This window comes from Littorina saxatilis, linkage group LG15, assembly GCF_037325665.1.
Source record: "Littorina saxatilis isolate snail1 linkage group LG15, US_GU_Lsax_2.0, whole genome shotgun sequence".
NCBI classification, from domain to species: domain Eukaryota; kingdom Metazoa; phylum Mollusca; class Gastropoda; order Littorinimorpha; family Littorinidae; genus Littorina; species Littorina saxatilis.
Genome location: NC_090259.1, coordinates 47469589 through 47493225, shown reverse-complemented (window position 1 = coordinate 47493225; position 23637 = coordinate 47469589). Strand labels below are relative to the sequence as shown.

General features: G+C 42.8%; 3 protein-coding genes, 2 long non-coding RNA genes and 1 pseudogene across 6 annotated transcripts in view; 3 read left to right on the top strand and 3 right to left on the bottom strand.

The window, feature by feature from the left end:
• LOC138949527 (DNA (cytosine-5)-methyltransferase 1-like) overlaps positions 1–23637 on the top strand; it is a 350084-nt gene that overhangs the window by 104190 nt on the left and 222257 nt on the right. The gene's annotated exons all lie outside the window — the stretch shown is intronic.
• The window catches only part of LOC138948347 (multiple epidermal growth factor-like domains protein 10), a gene marked incomplete at its 5' end in the record, with an annotated part of 269682 nt that overhangs the window by 61801 nt on the left and 184244 nt on the right, over positions 1–23637 (top strand).
• Positions 596–23269, top strand: LOC138949494 (uncharacterized protein DDB_G0284459-like). Of its 2 annotated transcripts, none has more exons than XM_070321327.1 (6): positions 596–957; positions 2185–2270; positions 2947–3111; positions 3577–4398; positions 19224–19382; positions 19897–23269. In XM_070321327.1, exons 1-6 carry the CDS (start codon positions 860–862, stop codon positions 20526–20528), a joined length of 1962 nt encoding a protein of 653 aa, XP_070177428.1. In that variant the 5' UTR covers positions 596–859; the 3' UTR covers positions 20529–23269. The 2 variants fall into 2 exon arrangements, with proteins under 2 accessions (XP_070177428.1, XP_070177429.1); XM_070321328.1 differs by having other exon boundaries at positions 596–1676.
• On the bottom strand, positions 4448–16322 carry LOC138948348 (uncharacterized; annotated as a pseudogene).
• LOC138949495 (uncharacterized) lies at positions 6762–10870 on the bottom strand. Its single transcript, XR_011450300.1, has 2 exons — positions 7652–10870; positions 6762–7367 (listed from the first exon to the last, which is right to left on the bottom strand). It is a non-coding gene; the product is annotated as an uncharacterized lncRNA (long non-coding RNA).
• On the bottom strand, positions 11609–12814 carry LOC138949496 (uncharacterized). Its single transcript, XR_011450301.1, has 2 exons — positions 12499–12814; positions 11609–12214 (listed from the first exon to the last, which is right to left on the bottom strand). It is a non-coding gene; the product is annotated as an uncharacterized lncRNA (long non-coding RNA).

Sequence of the window (23637 nt, the reverse complement as noted above, 5' to 3'; positions counted from 1 at the left end):
CATAAGACACACCTACATAGTTGAGACACCCCGACACCCTACACACTCTTTAAACACCTGTGACAGGTGCGTGTCATAAGACACACCTACATAGTTGAGACACCCCGACACCCCACACTCTTTAAACACCTGTGACAGGTGCGTGTCATAAGACACACCTACATAGTTGAGACACCCCGACACCCCACACTCTTTAAACACATGTGACAGGTGCGCGTCATAAGACACACCTACGTAGTTGAGACACCCCAACACCCTGCTCTCACTTTAAACACCTGTGACAGTTGCGCGTCATTGGATATACAGATATAGTCATAGGTAAAGACACCATAACAGCCTACATAGAGAATATTACATGGTTTGCTGTGTGTGTACAGCGATTCAGAGAAAACTACCGGACTGACCTTCATGAAACTTCACATGAGAGCTCCTGAGTTTGATATCCCCACAAGTTTCTTTTCATCACATTTAGTCAAGTTTTGACTAAATGTTTTAACGTAGAGGGGGGAATCGAGACGAGGGTTGTGGTGTATGTGTGTGTGTGTGTGTGTGTGTGTGTGTGTGTGTGTGTGTGTGTGTGTGTGTGTGTGTATGTGTGGGTTTGTCTACCTTACGTTATGAGGTAGTGTGTACACCTTTTCACCGGGCCTAAGGGGTATCAAAAATTTATGGGGTATTTTTTCCTATTCCCCACAAGGCAAACCCCTTAGACCGCTTACAAATATCATTGTGATGCGTTTTATATGATTATCTGCAATACCCCATAGTAACGCCCGGGAACCCGTGCCTACACACACACACAGTGGGTGATTTCAGCTGCACACACAGTTTTTATTGGAGAAGATAATGAGGTGACGTCATGGTGACATCACGTCCTTCGGCGCATGCGCAAGTGGACAAGTTCAGGCATGTGCGTGACGCCATTTGTATTTTGTTCACTGCGGCAGACTCATTGAGGTAAGTTTGTGCCAAACCTTTATTTGTACACCAGACAGTTTTCAGAATTTCAGAATGGTTTCACCATGTCGGCACTGTAGACAGTTAGTGGTCATATATTTGGCGTCAGCTGAAATTCTTCTCAGAAGACTTCTGTTGTCTCGACTTTGTAAAAGTTTGTTGTAGATCTATACTCGGAGACCCGGTTTCCGTGCTAATAAGGGTTTTCGTCACCTTTCATTGAAGCTTGAAAAGCTTCCTTTCAAAATATATGCGGCTTGTTAAGTTCAATCAAAACAGAAACGGACGAGACCAAAATTTAGACTCGGCATGATCAAGAAGCAGAAATGTACGGGAAAGAACGAAGCATGTGACAATGGCCACTTCTTCAAACCGTCCCCTGTTTCCGTGCAACTGAAACTTTTATTAGAAAATCGATTTAATTTACCGATTTTTGACCTGCTTGATGTCATGAAGAGTCGAACACGTCTTTACTCTTCCGTTCAATAGCTCTTGTTTGAAAAGTTTTAGGTATCGGTCGCAAAGGCAACGCGTATTCCCAAATGGTGAATCCGCAAATGGTTTCGTTCATTTGGTCACTTTATCGCACGGGGTTGCCCGTCCACGGATATAAGACGTATTACTGGTGTTACGATTTTTCTTAACAAACTGAGCTGATTTTCAATCAAAATGAGGCACTTTCCCAATCATTTAGATCATGCAGTAGCAGACGACAACATGTAAGATTTTCAAACGTGCGTCTGGATCGCAAGTGAGGCTGTCAAAGATTCTCAAAATAGTGCCTTAGGAAAAATGCTCCATTTTCGCTCGGAGAGATTCAAGAAAACAAAATCGTTATCAGTTGATCGGCATCGTCCGTGATTTTTGGCACAGATCTCGTCTGACCACTCCTGCGTTAAACTTCGTCACCAATGACGTCAAAATCCTTGGCAGAATAGACTGCAACCCGAAAATAGCGTTTGCACGGAAACTGGGTTCCCGTCCTGTAAAGTTGTTCTTTTCTTGTCTTCTTCCTTTTCTTCCATCTTCTTCTCTTTCTTCCATTTTATCTTCTTCTCCCCCTGTTCAGTCTTCGTCTTTTCCTTCTTCTTCTCTATCTTTTCCTTCTTCCTTCTCCTCGCAAACGTCTACCAGTGAAATGGCCCTTTCAGAAGCCCTTCAGGAACTAGTTGCTCAATTGGTTTGTTTCTGTTGTACATGTACTCAGTACTGGTTTGTTTTTTTCAGGTTTGAAATGTCGCAGAAGTTTCCCCCCAATAGCAGAGGCAGCATGCTTCTGAAGCTGGCTTTGAATCAGCTCAAAGCTACAGCAGGTAAGCTTCGCAAAACAAATTTCAGAAGAACAAAAACATTTCAGACTTTACATTCACAGCGCTGTGACTGTGAGCATTTCTTCTTTATGTGGAAGTTTGTATAATTATGTGGCCGTCCATGATACTGGGAAACTGATTTGGTACACAGATGTTTGGGGTTTATGGCAGCTGGGACATGATATGATAGTGGAATTTAGATGCTTGAAACAGTTTGGCTGAAAAATGGGTTTTTGTTGACGCAAGTGCTGATCATGATGTTGGTTACATGGTTTCCAAGTTGATTCTCTGTCACCAAAACAATTTTATAGCAAACAACTTTGAACTGGATCACATATAAAGCTACAATATATGAGAAGGGCATAATAAAAGAATGGCATTATTAACAGCCAATAAGTGTTTTCTCCAAAATCACACCTGTGATTACACAACATTGTGTAAATTACATGGAAGCCATGCCCAGTATCGTGGATGGCCTCATATACATATATGAATAAGGAGCGTTTGACTACAGGTGAGAGATTAAATATCAATAACAGGGTTTCCGTATTCGCCCCAAATAAGACGAACATACAAACAATACAAAATGTAAACCTTCAACGAATAGCTGCCTGAAATTCAGTGAAAATTGCCTGAAAAAAAAAAGTTTTCACATAACATTTTTTCTGTGTGGTGGCAGAAACTCCTAGTGACGGCATTGTACAAGTGGAAGAGGTGAACAAAACGGACAATAGGACCAACACCATTGGCTTCAATGCGCGTCCGGGACGCCCACCTGAGCTTTCACGCAGTCTAGGGCAGGGTACGAGGCAAGGATTTCATCAGTCAGCCGAATCTGCTGGAGGTGAGGCCTTCATCTTTTCTGTATTCTTTTGTATAATCAGGTGTGAAACTTTTCAGGTTCCCAGGCATTATTAAATTCTGAAAGAGCTATATATATATATACAACAACAGCTGCCAGGTTTCACCCATGTATAATTATTTGCTTTGAATTGATGGGTATTTGAACTCTCAGAAACACATTAGTTCATTTAGTACATAATGTCCTACGGCCTTAGTGCCTATTAAGTTAGTGCCTATGTAAAAACCATGGGTTGTTTTGCACCCACGAGGTACTGCGCGTAAGTTTTTTAGCGGGTATTGCGAAGGTTAACCCCTTGTCTATCGATCGTAGAATAAGACGTGTCGTTGTATCATCCCATGTCTGGATCAACAGATAGAGGGGTAAAGCAAATTCTCAGAAAGGGACAAAGTGAATTTGAAAAACTCAATTGTGCTATGTTCATTGTATTTTCTTTCTTATTTGCAGGCCGAGATAGGGATGAGAAGTCCAGGGACTCGGAGTCCAGCAGGATGAGGCGCTCTCAGAGCTGCTCCCCTGGAGACAGCGACCGCAGCGAAAGGTCATGCAGGTCAAGGTCCAAGGAGAGGGCAAGAAGGTCACGATCACCCAGAGAGGATAAGCTGAAAGAAGAGAAGGAGAGGGACAAGGAGAGAGACAGGAGCAGAGAGAAGGAACGAGACAAAGACAGTGGGCGAGACAGATGCAGCAGGGACGACAACAGAGACAGAGATCCCGTTCGCACAGACAGGGAGAGGTCTTCCGGCCAAGAACGAGACCGTGACCAAGATCAGTTTGAGCGAGAGAAGAGAGACCGTGACCGCAGCCCGAGAGAGAGCAGGAGCAGAGAGGACGACCCAGACAAAGAGAGGAAAGATAGAGATTCGGAGGGGGACAGTGACAGCGGAAGAGACAGAGGTCGGGGCAGAGACGAAGGAAGGGGGAGGAACAGAGACAGAGACATAGACGCAGGAAGGGATAGAGACGGAGGAAGAGACAGAGATAAGGGAAAAAAAAGGTACCGAGAGCGAGAGGGCAGACAGCGAGAGAGAAACCAGGAGAGAGAGGACGAGGTCCGCTTTGTCAAGACCGGCTGGAGGTCAGGCGGTGACTGCGACAGGAACCGAGAGGACAGTGGGGGCCGGGGTGGTCACCGTGGCAACGACAGAAGGGACTTCCCTGGGCGCCAGGGATGCCCACCTCAGTCTTCACGCAGTCCAGGGCAGGGTGCCAGGCCAAAGACCAGCGACGGAAGGCGAGGATTTCGTCAACCAGCTGAACCTGCTAGAGGTGAGGCCTTCATCTTTTCTATATTATTTTGTATAATCAGGTGTGAAACTTTTCAGGATCCCAGGCATTTTTATATTCTGAAAGAGCTATATATACAACAACAGCTGCCAGGTTTCACCCATGTATAATTAGGTACCGGCAGTCAAAAAATGAGTCTGAAAAATCTCCTAATGTTTTGAGATGTTCTTATTCTTCTGTATAAAACAAGAATAACAAAACAAAAAGTAAGGTTCTATCTCAAATACTTCCTGAGATATCTGATTTTTAAAGTTTACAGTTAGCGTTAAGCGGTGCGTATTCACATTTTCTCCATTTTTGAGGTCACACACCATTTGAGTACTAAGTAAATGCCCATCTTAAACAAGTTTATCTTGCTAACATGTGCCTGCAGAACACAAAAATATCAATGAAATAGGATAGGATGTAGAGATACACTTGTACTGAAGCTGTCAATATTGAAAAAAAGGCTATTTGGGGGCGTGGCAAATGGCAGAAAATTGATAATTGGGCACGTTTAGGAATTTTTTTAACAAACAAAAAGACATCAAAACACATTAATTCTTCTGATTTCTACTCTCAATAGTATATACTTAAGAAATCTTCAATTACAGACATGTGGTTGTCTTCATTCAGTCACAATGAGGGAGCCAAAATCAGGAATTTCACCATTTTGACAGGCGGAAATGAAGATCGGAGGAACCCTGAAATATGCAAACTTTAACTGCCTGTAACTTTTGAACTACTGGACAAATATGCATCAAATTTTGACAGCAGTCACAAAATGCAACATACTCTTGGATACATCTCTTTTGTGGAAATTGAACACACCACTTTTGAAAGTTAATTCTTAAAAATATCAGAAAAAAGTAAAGACCTTCTGTAACGAAACTGAATCACAAATGACAGAAATCCACTTACTCACTGATTGTGATCTGCCTGGTTTTACTTATCAACAGTACTTCTCCACATACAAGTTATATTGTTCCTGGAGAGTGCTGTTTGGGACATGCCACATCCGTGCATTTGTGGAGATCGGTTCTAACAAAAAGTCCCATGCAAACACAAACACACTGCTGACGGTGTCACTGTCTTCTTTGGCTGGCCAAGAAAATCTGTTGTTGTCCAGAGAGCTCTTCTTTAAAAAGTTTACTTTTGCCTCATCTGCGCTTAGAATGTTTGTAACAGTGCCCACATGAAATGTTTCATCGTAGAACACTGCCACTGTCTGACCTGTCTGGGCAAATGAAAACCCGTCGCTATCTACTCGCTGGTCGTTCTCATGCTCTGAAGCAGAGGAGTCGGACTCTGATGGCTCGTCTTCCTCATCAAGGTTGTTGTCCACCCTGTCCCTGTGTTCTGGGAATGGGTCCTGGGACGCAAGGAACTCCTTCAGAGACTGTTCCAGGCCTGGAAGGTCCTGTGTGAGCTTCAGAAGCTCAGACTTGAATCCCAGGACATGCCGGAAAAAGCGAATCTGGGTCTTCAGAGCAGCCAGTTTTTCTCTTTGCAGAGCTTTTCGTTCTAGCAGCCTGTCGACATCACCAGCACTGCTGCAGGCTCCCCCATCTTGACGGATCTCTTGAGCAATATCTGCCTTCTCCCTTGCCTTCTTCTGTCGATCTGCCTCTGTCCGCTGCTGCTGAAGCTGTAGCTTCTGTCTTTTGCTGGCTTTCACCTCTCTGTCATTCTCTCGGTGACGCTTTCGCATTTCAGGACCACTACTGGATGCATTCAGAAGAAGTTGCCTTTGTTCCTCATTGGACTTCTGGTTGAACCAAGCCTTCATTGTTTTGTTCCGTTTCAACATGGTCAGAGTGCTGTGGTGGTGGACTGAGGAGTTGCGGTGCGTGTAAATGGAAATATCGAGATCCCCAAAGCAGGCTTCTCCCAAGAGGTTGGTGATGTGTGAATGCCGCAGCCGCTCCAACACTTGTGGATCCTGAACAGCATGGTATCGGCCACCAGGCAGGAAGTCGTCCAACTGTCGCTCAGTGACAGCAACAAAGTTGACACAGAAGTGGCTGAAGGCACGCTGCACTTTCTGTTGTGTCGCCTCATCCAGATCTAGGAGTGCTGCAAGTGACGATGCGTCTGGTACTTGGATACTGAAGAGTGATGGCACATGGGGGCTGAAAATGGAGGCACTGTCATCTCTCCACTCTCTCAGCTGTGCGTGCAGCTCCACAACAGGCAAGAAAAACTCTGCATAGTGTTACGGCCGGAATTTCGATGTGTATGTCTGTATGTATGTCTATCTATTCCTATCAAAATTGCGCGTGCTACTCTCTGTTTACTAATAACTGTTCTTCACACACACACACACACAACACTCCAACCAGGCACAAAGACAAGAACACAGCAAAGCCCTTTGCCCCTGCACCTCTATTAAAGTATTCAATCACAACATAAACATATTATTCTACATCCATTCTACAGATCACTTTCGCTCAACATGAAAGTCCTATTTCTGTCAACATACAGAAATCAAACATGACAAAATTACATACATGTTATTATGTCATGCAATATACAGTTCTCGTGCACACACGTATAATACTTGAGGCTTTGTTCCGTGAAAGCCCGTCTGTCTCAAAACACACGAAGACACTGTCTCAAACAATTCTTCTGTTACTATTCAGTTCTGTTATACACAGATAACAAACCCCACGACGCTCGACGTCTCGTGGTTATTCACTCGGGAAACGTATCTGTGCAGCTATCACGCTGGTTAAATTCTCTCAGTCGTACTCACAGTATACAGTGGCACACACTGCTTCACCCCACCCACACAACTGTCTCGTGTGGTGGAATGGGACGGGGTTCCCGTTACGCAGCGCTTCACGCTGTCTTTCCCTCCAGCGTCTCCACAGCCCTCGGCTGGAGCATGAGGGCAGAACCTCCCGTCTCGTTCCCGCTTCCGCGACTGCTCTCAGCCCGGGATATCTCCGGAACCCACTCGGCCCGGGGTGCTAGAATACACAAGTTTAAACTACCATAAGTCTCCATACTTGAATAAACTTTTATAACGTTCTTTATCACTACCGGCAACTATCTTATGCGGTTACAGTATATACACCCGCTAACTCATAAGCGAATTCATTTCCGAAAAACATGTAAACATTCTTTTTTCAACAATGGCTGACAACCGCGCACGTTTTCCAGCTAATTCACACATGACTCTCCCGGTCATTTCTCAAGTCAATATTTCCGAGCAAAATAATATCTCCGAGTAAAATATCAATTCAATAAATACCTGTAAACACAGCAGCTGAATCTACTGATTCAGTAACCGCGACACGAGTCTCCAAACGACCTCTAGCGCCCGGTGAGCAACTTTACAATCAGGAGACACGTCCTCTCCTGTCGACAGTCTGCAAAGCTCTGAGCCTGTATTATCTCTACAACGCCACCTCGGTCTATACTCTGCTCTGATTGGTCACCGACACCACTGCACTGCGTCAGTGACGTATCCCTGTACGGTGTCCACTCAAAGTTCGTGGCCCATAAATTCTGTACACCTGAGTCACATAACTCCAATATACACTATGTGCAAATCCGTTTGTCACATTACCCCCTCCTCCCAGAAAAAAAATGACCGACCGAGGTTATTTTTTTCTTTAGGCCAACAGGTAAAAGAGGGTAACTACTTCACTGAACTGCAATTTATATTTCTCATTCCACTACGGATCAAACTGTTGTAGCTGACATAAGAAACAAATTTCTTATTCACTGACCATATATGTGTAACAACACTACTTTATGTCTGATAAAGTACTTCTTCCTTCTCTCGGAAGATTCCACTGAGTTTTTCTCTTAACTCACAATTTCCAGTCATGTTGCTTTCCAGCTCAAACATGTAATGTCTTTCTTTAGCATCTTCAATTTTCATATCTTGAGTCTACGACTCTTCCAACATAGTACTACGACTTATGTTCCTGATGCTAAACAAGCAAGTAGTCAAAATCAAGCAAACCATTTTCTTGACCTCTTTCTGCGATTGCCACCATGGCTTACAGCATCAGTAGTCTCTATCGACCTACTCTTTCCACTCGTAGCCAGTGAAAAACCACCTTTTAATCTGTTCAGTTCAGCACGCAACTGACTGAGTTCTTCTCGAACAACTGCCAAGTCCTGATTCAAACACGCAACCTTCTGATCTGGAGTCAGAATTACAGGTTTATCAGGAGGGTTTCTTCTCTTTTCCTGCGCACGATTAGTACGAGCCGTAACCCCCTCAACATCAGGAAAACAGTCTGCATCGCCTGAAATCCCCGGAATGTTGCCTATGATCAAATCAGCCACAGGATCATTCAGAACACAGCAAACCATCTCTCCCGACACATAAGGTGTCTCAACTTTAACTTTCGCCTGAGGATAAGTAAGGACCTCCCCACCAAATGTCTTACAGGTGACCTTTCTACTGACCATCTGGTCTTTTAACACCAATCCACTACGCACTCCAGAAATCGTAGAACCTGAGTCTCGAAGTACTGTACACTCACTCCCGTTAACACTACCATGTTCCAACTTCAGACTTCCAACATCCTGAGTAATTGGTGAAACGACTTCCGCAACAGCAGAATTTCCTGAAACACAAATGTCTGCGACAACAGCATTTCCTGACTCGACTCGCTCATATATACCTGATTCAATCAGATACTTCGGACAAGACCACCTGTCATGGCCGTCAATCCCACAAATCAGACAAGGGTTCTGAGGGTGTGTCCGTAAGGGACACTGAACTGACCAATGTCCTTTCTCATGACATAACAGACAAGTATCTCCGCTCCGGGACAAACCACCTCTGCGACCACCAGTACGATTGCGTCTACTTCCACGAGGATAGTATGTATCACCTTGTGACTGTGCCTGAGCATCAGACGTACCTCTGCCATAGCTCCAGTTACCTTGTCTACGACCAGCAAAACTGGAACCAAACCTCCGCGACTGCGGACCACCTCTAGTATTATTGCTTTGTGCAAAAGCAGCTGCAGCGTACTCTTCGTGACTACACGAACCTGCAGAAAAAATGGTGGGCCCAGACTTTCGTGACAAGTTTTTCCCAGGTCTCGCTAAGCGATAGCTTTCGGCAGCTTTGACCATCTCATCCAAAGTAACTAAACCTCGTTCCCGAATGAAAGTTGCTAAGTCAGCTGAAACGCTTTCAAGGAATTGTTCTCCCAGAAACAAGTTCACTAAACCCTCAACATCTGTGGTTATGTCAGATAGCGCAACCCAACGATCAAATAGTCGTCTTAACTCAATCCCAAAAGTTTGGAACGGTTCCTTTTCACTTGGACGGATATTACGGAGTTTTTGCCTGAATGTCTCAGACGTGCACTGAAATTTCTTCAGCAAGTTTTCTTTCAAACATTGGTATGTTAGTTCACCAGCAGCAGCAAGGCTATGGTATAGGTTTAATGCATTGCCCTCTAAAAGAGCAGACAAGTACGTGATCCACCTTGTCTCTTCCCATCCCAGAGATTTTGCATGAGTTTCAAATCGGAACAAGTATGAGTCTATATCATCTTGCTGTTCCCTGAATGCAGGGAGTCTGGGGTAAACAGGGCGAGCACCTAAATTAGTGTGAGAATCCCGACCATTTTGCGGTCCACGCGACCCAGCACTAATTTCAGCCTGCCTAATCTCAAGCTCTCTTTGCTTTAACTGGTGTTCTCTCTCTTTGTCTCTTTCTTCCCGGTCCAATTCTTTTTGTCTTCGACTTTCTTCAATTTGTGCATCTTCCCTTTCTTTTTGTCTATCTGATTCTTTTTGTCTTTCTTCCCTTTCTTTTTCTTTTTGTCTTTCTTCTATTTCTAATGCTTTTTGTCTTTCTTCCCTTTCTTTTTGCTTCTCATCTTTTTCTCGTTTTCTCTCCAAACGATCAAAACTCTCTTTCACGTATTTCTCGCGTTTATCTGCAGCCAGACCCAAAGTCTCTGCCTGTTTAACGAACTTTTCAAACAACGCATCATAATCATCTTCGCTCTCCATTGTGTAAGTTTTGAACTTTCAAAATCTCACCAAAATATGTCCAAGTTTAGAGAAAAGTTTTGAAAAAGTTTCAAAGATTAATGCAAGTTCAAGTAATCTACTTGAAAACTGTCAAGTACCATAAAAAAATCTGGCACCCGATACAATAGTCAACACAAGACTATATCCAAACACGTTTTGGCGTAAATTTCACGCAAAAATATCCAACAGTTTTAATGAAAGTCAAATATTCAGTCAATGAAGTCAAAACGAATCTTCAAACATATATACAAGTACAACCAAAACAACAACCCCAAACCATAAATAGGAGGAAAAATTCAAAGTTCAAAAATGTAACACAAGTAAAGACTTAAGACTAATCAACAAACTAAGTACTAAATCAGAAAATCAAAGCCAAAATAAGTGAAGTCCAACTTAATAAAACGCAGTTGGAAGCAAAATAAAACGAAGTTCCAACAAAAAATTTATGAAGTGAAACACTCCCTATTAAACTTAAACTAATTAAAGTCTATATCACAATATCACAACTAATTAAATTTCCTTAATTATTTACAACAACATACAAAATCAAACCAATCCTACAGAATCAATATACCTAACCAATCACACTAACAAAACAAAAAAAAATTCCAAAATCAAATTAAAAAATTTCAAAGTCAACAAAAACAAAATTAATCAAAGTTAAACAACTTAACAAAGGCAAAGGGCAATAAACAACAGATAGATCCCTATTTCAAAGCAGAAAGAAAAAAAAATGTTCAAACTAATTTACAAAATGAAGACACAGAAAAGAGCAAGGAAAAAGAAATGAAAGACCCCACAGGAAGAAAAATGAAGCTATTCCCTCAGTGCTTAGAACTGTACAGTAAGCACTACCGTAAAACTGGAGACGGTAACAAATACAAAACAGGACATGAACGACAACTACTGAATCTGAAAAATCTGTCTGCGTGACCTACTGCCAAAAATTCTAAAAATCCAACACAGGGGACAAAATCAAATGTAGTAAAGCAGGGAAACAACTATGAATTTATACTAACACAGAGTAATCGGGGTCACCAAATGTTACGGCCGGAATTTCGATGTGTATGTCTGTATGTATGTCTATCTATTCCTATCAAAATTGCGCGTGCTACTCTCTGTTTACTAATAACTGTTCTTCACACACACACACACACAACACTCCAACCAGGCACAAAGACAAGAACACAGCAAAGCCCTTTGCCCCTGCACCTCTATTAAAGTATTCAATCACAACATAAACATATTATTCTACATCCATTCTACAGATCACTTTCGCTCAACATGAAAGTCCTATTTCTGTCAACATACAGAAATCAAACATGACAAAATTACATACATGTTATTATGTCATGCAATATACAGTTCTCGTGCACACACGTATAATACTTGAGGCTTTGTTCCGTGAAAGCCCGTCTGTCTCAAAACACACGAAGACACTGTCTCAAACAATTCTTCTGTTACTATTCAGTTCTGTTATACACAGATAACAAACCCCACGACGCTCGACGTCTCGTGGTTATTCACTCGGGAAACGTATCTGTGCAGCTATCACGCTGGTTAAATTCTCTCAGTCGTACTCACAGTATACAGTGGCACACACTGCTTCACCCCACCCACACAACTGTCTCGTGTGGTGGAATGGGACGGGGTTCCCGTTACGCAGCGCTTCACGCTGTCTTTCCCTCCAGCGTCTCCACAGCCCTCGGCTGGAGCATGAGGGCAGAACCTCCCGTCTCGTTCCCGCTTCCGCGACTGCTCTCAGCCCGGGATATCTCCGGAACCCACTCGGCCCGGGGTGCTAGAATACACAAGTTTAAACTACCATAAGTCTCCATACTTGAATAAACTTTTATAACGTTCTTTATCACTACCGGCAACTATCTTATGCGGTTACAGTATATACACCCGCTAACTCATAAGCGAATTCATTTCCGAAAAACATGTAAACATTCTTTTTTCAACAATGGCTGACAACCGCGCACGTTTTCCAGCTAATTCACACATGACTCTCCCGGTCATTTCTCAAGTCAATATTTCCGAGCAAAATAATATCTCCGAGTAAAATATCAATTCAATAAATACCTGTAAACACAGCAGCTGAATCTACTGATTCAGTAACCGCGACACGAGTCTCCAAACGACCTCTAGCGCCCGGTGAGCAACTTTACAATCAGGAGACACGTCCTCTCCTGTCGACAGTCTGCAAAGCTCTGAGCCTGTATTATCTCTACAACGCCACCTCGGTCTATACTCTGCTCTGATTGGTCACCGACACCACTGCACTGCGTCAGTGACGTATCCCTGTACGGTGTCCACTCAAAGTTCGTGGCCCATAAATTCTGTACACCTGAGTCACATAACTCCAATATACACTATGTGCAAATCCGTTTGTCACACATAGCTCGTCTCCCCAGCACACAGTAGAGTCCAGTAAGGTCCTGTGATCCTCTCGTAGACCATGGCAAGCGTGGCAACAAAAACGTTCACCTCTTCACTCTGGGCATCCTTCAACACACTTTCCAGCTTCTGGTTCCTGCTCGGCATGTAATCTGACAGGAACTCTATGATGTCGTCACGGTGTGCCAGCAGCTTTGTTGCACCATAAAAGATGCTGTTAAACCGGTTAGATTTGAAGCTTGGCACAGTAGACGTCTTGTTGGTCATCTCACAGTATGCAAGCCATGCATCTCTGCAGCCACATTGATCATCGCCCCTGGGTCCTAGAACCTCGCAGGCCATCCGCACATAGCGAACAGCTGCTGCCTCCTTTGCCTGCCAATGTCCAAACTGAGCTGCGTTGTCTCGGCCAATACGCTGCTGCCCCCACTCGGTCTGTAGTTCTTTCAGTGACTTCTCTGCACTTGTGCCTGAAACAGTCAGAATTAAGAATATAAGATACAGCATTCAGTGATTCACACACATTTGCTGACATTGTAGAGATACAAAGTGATACTAGATAGTAATACAGAACAAACACACAGTTTAAAATACAGACTTAAAAATGTATCATTTACACATTACATTTACAGCACACTCTGCATAGAGGTTAACCTTTATAATAGACACAGACACTGATACAGTGAAACACATGTACAAAGCTGTGAAATGTGTTTACTCACCAAGTCCAAGCAAGTAATGGGCGTTGCAGTACAGGAACTGGAGATCCTCCTCTGTCCCCAGGGTTGCCTTTCTGAGGTCGTTGAAGTCTTTCTTCATGAGCTTGTTTGGAGCGGCTCTGTCAGACATCAGTCCTGAACACTTCTGCAGAGCTGCTTTGAAGCAGCGTTCTGTGTCGTCTTTGTCGTAGACTTGCGCCACTTCTTGGAGGAGACTGACGGTAACATCCACAAGAGTCTTGGCGTCTTCTGTAGCTACCTCTGTGAATCCACAGCTGAGGGACCCTGCACTTGTGGTCACTTGTTGACCCACATATTTCCGGTGGTCCCGTGTTGTTCCGTCAAAATGAATATCAAAATTGTCAGAGTCAAGCACAGTCTCGGCAACATGGTATTTAGCCAGGTAGTGCCCTTGATCCGCAAACCGCAGAGATGTGCGTTCAGATGGTACATCTTTGTCGTCGATATCGGTGTGGAACAGATTGCGCGCAACTGTTTGGATGACATGGCCACTGTTCTTTGCAGAAACCCCACAAGAAATGAGTCCAATGGTAGTTTTGATGACATCATGCGTGAATTTCTTCCTGGGGCCCTCCTCTGTTGTCTTCACAGTATGTACTACAGCTTCTTCAAGAAGATCAGCAGTCAGCTGATTATGTCTGTCCAAGTCTTGTTGTCGCTTCTCCTTCACACTGTTCAATTTGGCTCTCAGACTTGAATTAGCAGTCTGACACAACTTGAGTTTGTGCTTCAGACGCTCAATTGTTTGAATGCACCCACCATCCTCATGATCTTTCAGATTTTCTTCTCTCTTTTTTAAGTTGGTTTCCTGCCTTTTCAGTCTCTTGTAAAAGTTTGTTTGCCGAATTTTGCCGATGTACTCCTTGGCACTGCACAACTGGGTTTCCACACATTTTATGTGAGATGCACTACGTTCAGCTTTGCCTTGAAGTTTTGTCAAGTCTGCCTGCAAGATGGTTACGCTTTGAGTTTTCTCTTTGAGAAGGTCCTTGTAAATCATCTCTCGGTTCTTTGCTTCCAACAGACTCCCACTGAGCTCTTCATTGCTCCTGCGTAGTGCAGCTAACTGCCTGCCACTTGATGCAATCTTTAGATGAGTCAATTCATCTCCGGTTGGATGGTCAGCTGGGGGTGTTGCAGGTGCATTCTCTATTGCACAAGGCACAACAGACGGGACAGTAGGCATCGCAGATACCAGGGGAAAATGAGACTGCTGTTGAAATAAATAGTCTTTCAGCTTCGCCTCGTTGTTGCCTCTGTGCAGACTTTTAGAGAAAGTGTCATATGGTTTGCGTACTTTGTCGAGTCTTGCTCTAAGCTGCTTGTCAGACAAGTCTGAAATGTTAAGTCCAACATGTGTAAACCACTGCCTGCACAAAGTATGCCTCTCGTCTTTCTGGAACATGAGTAAGTCAATTAGTGTCCCATTTGTCACTAGTTCTGTAGGGCTGGGCAGGTCACACAGAGAGTCAGGAGACAGAAGATGGCGTCTTGTAAGTCACAACTTCTGCAAGAAGGGCCCAATGTTTCTGGTATTAATTTCCTCGCCCACATCAGCATACACAAATGCAACAATATCACCTTCACTAGAGTGGACTTCAGCAGCTTGTTTGTTTGCACGCCTGACCTCTTCCTTCAGGGTTGTATGAAGAAGAAGACTGTTGTCACAGATGGAAGAAAACAGAGTCTCCATATCCTCCCATGATTTCCCAAGCTGAAGCCGCAACTGATCAAGTTGGATGAGGAGACGATTTGTAAGGACTTGATGCTTGGGGAGGGCAACTTTTCTTCCTCGTCCTGCGCTTGACATCCATCTGCTTAGTCGATCAAAGTTGTCATCTTCTGAATAAAATAAAAACAAAACTCATGAGTAAATTGACATCTTTAAATCAAATGGTTTGTCTCATCTGTGTTTTGTTTTGAACTCTATGATAATAGTTACTTCACTTTTGCTCTAAAAAAAATTTTTTAAAAGAGAGAGAGAGAGAGCACTTAAATGTGGACTTTTGCACTTCTAAAACTATATCTGAGAAGCAATTGCGTGTAAACAAGGTGCACTTTTCACGTAAAGAATTATTTCTTTCAGGCTACAACACGAAAAAAGCCAAATAGTAGAAAACGAAACCTGACTGAGTTATTCTTTGAAACCTTCGACGCCTTACTTCCGGTCTAACACTTTCGTACACAACAGTCAATATCTACGCTTAAATGTGCCATCCTGTTACAATAATGACAAAAATACTATCAAATAAGTTCAAAGTATCAACCAAAGTACATAAAGTCAACAGGAAAGACAGCAAGAAAAATAAAAAGCTTCGACACCAGTAGCGTATGAGCGAAACACAGTACAATTTCAGACCGGTCCACTTCACCACTTTGATTTACAATCTACACGAAGATACAGACAAGAGAAACAAAATATAGGCCTAAGCTTCTTTAGATAACTTTAATACAACAAAACAAAACAATATTTACCGATGAAAGGCCTGAATGCGTTGAGCCAAGGGTAATCTGTACTGTTCTCAATCGCAGCATTTGAACCTCGATTCGCCATTGTTGACATGCGAACATGTGTGTGGTTTGAATGTGAAGGTCGGCTTTCCCGGCTTGCGATTGGCTCCCATTGACCTGACCTCTTAGTTTCGTATATCACTGTTTTCAGCAGAAAACAAGCTTTCCAGCGCACTATAAGACTTGCAGTGTATTTTGTACGGTTTGTGAGATACAAAGGTTTAAAAACAAGCAATAGTTTTGAACTAAAAGTTCAAAATTTTCCATCCATTCTTTGGGAATAAAACTTATACGAAAACAATCTACAGGAAGAGATGAACCAAAATATGGTAATTATATGCTAATTTGAAGGTTGTGGGGTCAAGGAGAAAAGAATTTCCCCAACAGCTGTAGATCGTGGTTCAAAGCAACGCGAGAAAAGGAGCGTCAGCCACCGAGGGATTTGCCGACCGTGGTCAAGTTTGGAATTAAATTTCTCTCTCACACACTCATATTTGACAAAACAAGACACATTAATAAAAGATTGAAAAAATGATCTTTATTTTGATACCATTTTTTTTAAAATTTGGTTAGTAATTGCTGAAGCAGAGTAAGTTGAAAAGTGCCATATTTCACTCAAGTTTTGCCTTTCCCGCACTGCTGCTGATAGCACTGCTGGTACCTAGTATAATTATTTGCTTTGAATTGATGGGTCATTGAACTCTCAGAAACACATTAGTTCATTGAGTGTAATGTCCTTTGGTCTTACCTGACTGAAAAGTGTTTTGTAAGTGTCTGATGTGCATTTTTTTAAAGTTTTTAGATGACCAGCGCTTTTTAATCATATGTGTGTGTGTCCATGCATCTTAACATCATTGTGGGGTAATGTGTGTATTTAATCCAAAGCCAAGGTTGTGGTGGTACACACACATTGAGAGGTAGTCATTGTGTTAGCTCTGACAAATCTGTGCGTCTTTTTCAACTTCAATTTATGTTTCCTTCATTGTCAACCATATCTGAAAGAGAACACTACTGGGCAAAGAAGCAAAAATGAAGCGGTGCACACTTTCATATGATTGTGTGAAAAATATTAAACTGTGTGTGTGTGCGTTCATCTACCTTACGTTAGCAGGTAGTGTGTGTATCTATTCACTGGGTCTATGGGGTATCTAAAATTTATGAAGAAGGGGTGCACACTATCCCCACCTTTTCCATTTCCATTGATCCCTATGTGTAACCTACATTCATACCAAGTTTTATCAAATTGTCCTGAATTCTGATCAGTGTCTGATGTGCATTTTTTTTAAAGTTTTTTAGATGACCAGCGCTTTTTAATCATATGTGTGTGTGTCCATGCATCTTAACATCATTGTGGGGTAATGTGTATATTTAATCCAAAGCCAAGGTTGTGGTGGTACACACACATTGTGAGGTAGTCATTGTGTTAGCTCTGACAAATCTGTGCGCCTTTTTCAACTTCAATTTATGTTTCCTTCATTGTCAACCATATCTGAAAGAGAACACTACTGGGCAAAGAAGCAAAAATGAAGCGGTGCACACTTTCATATGATTGTGTGAAAAATATTAAACTGTGTGTGTGTGCGTTCATCTACCTTACGTTAGCAGGTAGTGTGTGTATCTATTCACTGGGTCTATGGGGTATCTAAAATTTATGAAGAAGGGGTGCACACTATCCCCACCTTTTCAATTTCCATTGATCCCTATGTGTAACCTACATTCATACCAAGTTTTATCAAATTGTCCTGAATTCTGATCAGTGTCTGATATGCATTTTTTTTAAAGTTTTTAGATGACCAGCGCTTTTTAATCATATGTGTGTGTGTCCATGCATCTTAACATCATTGTGGGGTAATGTGTGTATTTAATCCAAAGCCAAGGTTGTGGTGGTACACACACATTGTGAGGTAGTCATTGTGTTAGCTCTGACAAATCTGTGCGTCTTTTTCAACTTCAATTTATGTTTCCTTCATTGTCAGCCATATCTGAAAGAGAACACTACTGGGCAAAGAAGCAAAAATGAAGTGGTGCACACTTTCATATGATTGTGTGAAAAATATTAAACTGTGTGTGTGTGCGTTCATCTACCTTACGTTAGCAGGTAGTGTGTGTATCCATTCACTGGGTCTATGGGGTATCTAAAATTTATGAAGAAGGGGTGCACACTATCCCCACCTTTTCCATTTCCATTGATCCCTATGTGTAACCTACATTCATACCAAGTTTTTATCAAGTTGTCCTGAATTCTGATCAGAGTATCTTAACAACCTTAACATGTATTTTTGACTCACATGCGAAGCAAAGTGAGTCTATGTACTCACCCTAGTCGTCCGGGCGGCCGGCCGTCCGTCCGTCCGTCCGAAAACTTAAACGTTGGAATTTTCTCAGACACTATTAGGCCTATCAGCACCAAATGTGGCATGATGGTGCATGGTGACAAGGCCTCAAAAAACATACATGGTAACTTGACCTTGCATCAAGGTCAAGGTCACAGGGGCCATAAATGTTGTCTCAAAAACAGCTATTTTTCACATTTTCCCAATTTTCTCCCAAGCTATTGATAATGGCTACCTCACCTATACGTGGTTTATAGATCAAAGTAAGCCCTATCTTTTGATATAAGTTTGGTTGATCTTGCTGCAAGATCAAGGTCACAGGGGTCCTTCAAATTTGGATTGTATGCATATTTTAAAGTGACCTTGACCCTTAACTATGGAAGTTAACTCTTCCAAACTTTCCTAATTGGGTGAGGCACATGTTATTCTTTCATACTGATACACTTTTGGTTACGTATCTTCAAGGTCAAGGTCACTTTGACCGCTCTGAATTGTGACCAAAACAGGTCTGTGAACCACTAAAATTGACCTTGTCTCTTGGTAGAAACTCATACTAAACACTGTTGTGCTTCTGGTTGTTAAAATTAACAGTCTTGTCTTGGGTGACCTTGACCTTGGGTGAAGGTCATGTGTATTTAGGTAGGAAAAATTTGCCAAAGTTGCAAAAAAATGTGTTCTTAGTGTAATTTGCCATGTTGTTGTTTGACCTTGACCTTCAAGGTCACTTGAAAGTCAAGGTCATATTGAGGTCAAGGTCATGCATGTGAGTCGTATGAGCTTTGCTCTTGTTTTTTTCTTTGGCCTAATTAAATCTGTTTGTTTCCAGAGTGGTCTTCTTACAGCGACTCGGACGATGACTATCTTCCCGGCTCAGAAGATGACACTGACTCGAGCAACAATGACGCCACAGCACCATGTGGAGTGCCAGGGACCACCAGTGAATCCGATGAGTCCATCATCTTTCCCTTTCTACGTAAATCTGATGGTTAGTTAGTCTCATCCTTTTTTTATTAGCATTCGTATTACGTTAAAAAGGTTGAATAAGGATTACATGTGGATAACAATCATGTAGTTTCTAAAAAAGAGGTAAGTTTTCTTTGATAAGTGTTTTTGTTTTGTTATGGAATTTTTTGTTGTATTCCATTGTAATTAAAGACTGAGGTATGTTGACAGCAATTTGAGCAAGTAATAAAGTTAACATGAACGGTGTGGGGGTGGGGGTAATCATGTGTAATGTTACACTGATTGACTGCACATGCCTATGCCATGTACATTCTATTGGTCCACGGCAAACTGACCTTTGACATCGGCCATTGTCGGAGATGTGATCGAGCGGTGGGACCATTTTGGTTTCACCAATTCCGAACTCTGTTTTTAGTTTGTCTGTCTGCTGGGCTATAAGCAATATGTAATAATATTTCTGACTCTAGCTAAAAAAAATTCAGTAAGTTGTGAATAAAAAAATAAAAGTATGCGTTCTTGTGTGTGTGTGTGAACAGGTGCAAGGTGGTCACCAGGTATTCCATCTGAATCTCTAAAAGCTGCAGGTCTCTACACCTCATCACAGCCACCCTCTTCTTCATCGTCCAGAAGCATCACTCGACCAAGCGGGAGTAAATCTTCATCCCAGCCAGCATCTAAACCTTCATCGTCGACCAATACTCGACCAAGCGGCATAAGAATCCATATTGCCGCAAATACAAATGGCAAAAGAGTGTACGATAAAGAGAACTGGTGCAAGTTCTGTAACTCCCCAAGCACCAACCTCGCTAAACACCAGTTTTCGAAACATAAGAAGGAACCTGAAATAGTGGAAATTTTGTCTAACCCCAAGAACTCAGCAGAAAGGCGTTTTCTGCTGGAAAGAGTGCGGAACCTTGGTAACTATTATTACAACTGTCGCGTTCTTAAAAAAAACAAGGGTAAACTAATACCCTGGCGATCACCCTCAGAAAAAGTGAACCCTCTGTGCTACATCCCCTGTGAATTTTGCCTGGGCTTCTTTGTAAGAAACGAACTGTGGCGGCACCAACAACGCTGCAAATTCCGGAAAACTTCAAAAAACGGAAGAAACGTCATATCCAGAGCTGAATCTTTGCTTCCATCCAACATGGAGTGCAGCGGAGGCTAGAAGGAAAACATTTTTGATGGCATGCATTCTGATGGCTTCACTTTTGTTGCTAAAAGAGATCACCTCATTGTGAAGTTCGGCGAAAAACTGTATCAGAAACATGGCCACTTGCAGCACAGACGACAATTCATGCGGCAAAAAATCAGAGAGCTTGCCCGGTTCTTGTTGGTAGCCAGAGAAGAGGACTCTACAATCACAGCACTTCAATCTTGTATTCGTCCCGACAAGTTCCTTGTGGTGATTTCTGCTGTCAAAAAACTCTGTGGGTATGATTCACTCACACATGTTTATGAAAATCCATCACTGGCCCTTAAGATTGGGCATTCTCTCAAGAAGTGTGCGACAATTCTGAGAAGTCAAGCACTCATAGAGGGAAACAGTGAACTGCAGCAAGTGTCTGCGGACTTCGTGGATCTATGCGATTCTGACTGGAAAGAACACATCTCATCTGCTGCCCTCTCAACATTGGCCTCAAAGCAAAACAACAAGCCACATGTTCTGCCACTGACGGAAGACATGAAGAAAGTGACAAAATATATGGCGGAGGAAAGGGAACGGTGCTTGAACACCCTGAGGTCAGAGCCAACAGTTGCAGCATGGCATGCTCTTGCTAAGGTTTCACTGTCGAACATCATCATGTTCAATCGTCGCAGGAGTGGTGAAGCTGCCAGGATTTTGCTTACAGACTTTGAAGCGGCAAAGGAGAAAACATGGCGGACAGGTAGCTCCGCTCTGCTGCTCGTGGCTGTGAATTTTGTGAAATCTACATGTGCTACTGTCAACTTTTTTCCGACAGCCGCGTCAGCGATTTTGACAGGACCATGTCAAAATTGTGTCATGTTCATTCATTTTGTTTTCCTACTTTGTATAAAAACGTTTATGACCTCTTTGTTTACCTGCTTTTCGCTATAGCTTTCCCCTGTTTTTCGCTCCTTAACCACTGTTGTTCCCTTTTAGAGAGAGAGACCCGTTCACTGATGCTTGTCCCATGCCTAGCTACCGATGCCCAGCCCTGGTTCTTCTTCTTCAAAGAAGTTGTAACCTAAATTTTGAATGCCTTTAGACATCGTTAATTTCAGATCCAGGGTTGGTTGTTTTTACGCAATATCGGTCAGGTGCTCGCAAAAATTGTTTTTTCTTGATCTTGACACCGTCCTGGTATATATGTTTTTAGTTTTTCACGGACAAAATGGTTTTCGAACAGCTCTCTTCATCTTTTTCCATGCACATTTCTTGTGTGTGTACTACGAGAAAAATATTGAATGTTTCAACTCCACACCCTTAAACCCCATACCCGACTCAAAATCGCAACCTTCCTATTTTAGTCAACCAATTGGAAGTAAGCGTTACGGGCATATGCTTTGGAACATTATATTCGTGCATAGTTTTGTGACACATGTTGAAAAGATATTCCCGTTTCGTTTCCGATCTATGTTTTTGAATGTCCCAGTGCGTCCCTATCGCCAATTTGTTTGAATGGTAGTGATGTGCAAGTATGGATCCGGTGGTTTCACCATGAAATTTGACAGTAAGTGACTTTTTTGACTCTCATACTTTTTGTTCTATACGTGAATTAACAGGGTGCTCATGGATGATATCTTTAGTATACACACCTGATTCATTTTAGAAGTGAATTGTGCTGTTTAAATTCGTATTTAAATTGAATCGAAACGTAACAGACCGATTTCTTTGTGCACCCTGTGCGGGGCAGGTAGGGTATGGGCAGGTTGGGTCAGTGACTCGACCTGCCCCTTCTTTACATATAGAGAATACTACATGGCTTGCTGTGTCGTACCAGATTTACACGAGTTTTTTTAATTTAATATTGAACTGCGAGCGAAAGCCATGTAGTATTCTGTTTATCCTACATATTTTACTTACGTGTATTTAACTGAAAATGTCCTGCAGTCGAGGCATTGTAAAAGCTGGTTGGCCTTGAGACCTGGGTCAATGATCGGTACTTGCAATCTGAACACAGCTGCCTGTCCAGACACTGACCTTCTTACCCGGGGTCAATGACCGAGTTTTTATATGAGAGGAAAGTCTCTGAAGGATTGGTCAGCGCAGAATAAGATAAGAGAGGGGTTGAAGTGAATAGCGCAAAGAGGGGGGAGGGAGGGGGGGTAGTAGCTATTTTGACTGCTGATGCAATCGCCAGCGGCTCGTGGCACTGGAGGGGTGGTGACACGGTCAAGTGAGGCGGAGAGGGGTAGCTGTCTAGCCACTGTGTCTGGCCTTGATTGGTGGTAGTCCTGAGTCCTTCTCAAAGTGGGGGGGGGGGGGGGGGGGGGGATGAGTGGGCAGTAGAGAAGTGACAGACGACTTTGTGCTTCAGCGAAATTTGAACCCGCACGGCGGGCGATTTCAGCAGAATTTCGAACCCGCCCGACGCGATTTGAACCCGCCGGGGGCGATCGGGCGACCGCCAATATTCAGCCCTGTAAGCAGTGGAAAAACAGGTCCCTGCCAGACTTGCTTGACATGACCTCATTTACATGATATACACACGTGTGATTTGAACGATTATTATCTCACGAGTGTCTCTCTCACGTATGTAGGATAAATTTGTTATTGCATGAAATATGAATCATAGGTGAATTTGTTTGTATGTACGCGCGCGATTGTGTGTTGATGGGTGCGTGTATTTCATGTGTATGAGTTATAAATATTGTTTGTGTTACAGAATGACAGGTTTTGTTTATTGCAACAGCAACGGCACCATTTGTATTCAACCCTGACCTCTTATTATGGGGGCGAGGACGCCCCCATTCTATACGGATAGTTTAGAGGTTGACCATGGGCAGCGCCATTTTGTTGTGAAATACGTCATCAGTTTGTGTACACAGGAAGTTGTGACATCCGTCACCCTATGGGAGGGGTGACGTCAAAATTGTTCATCTGTAGAAAGTTGTGAAATCCGTCACCCTATGGGAGGGGTGACGTCAAAATTGGTCATCACAGAGTTTGTGTAACACAGGAAGTTGTGAAATACGTCACCCTATGGGAGGGGTGACGTCAAAATTGTTCAACAAAAACGATAAGTCGCATTGTGCAGGGTCAACTGCAACAAACTCAAACCGAGCCATTCATTCCTAGCTGTATTTGAGTG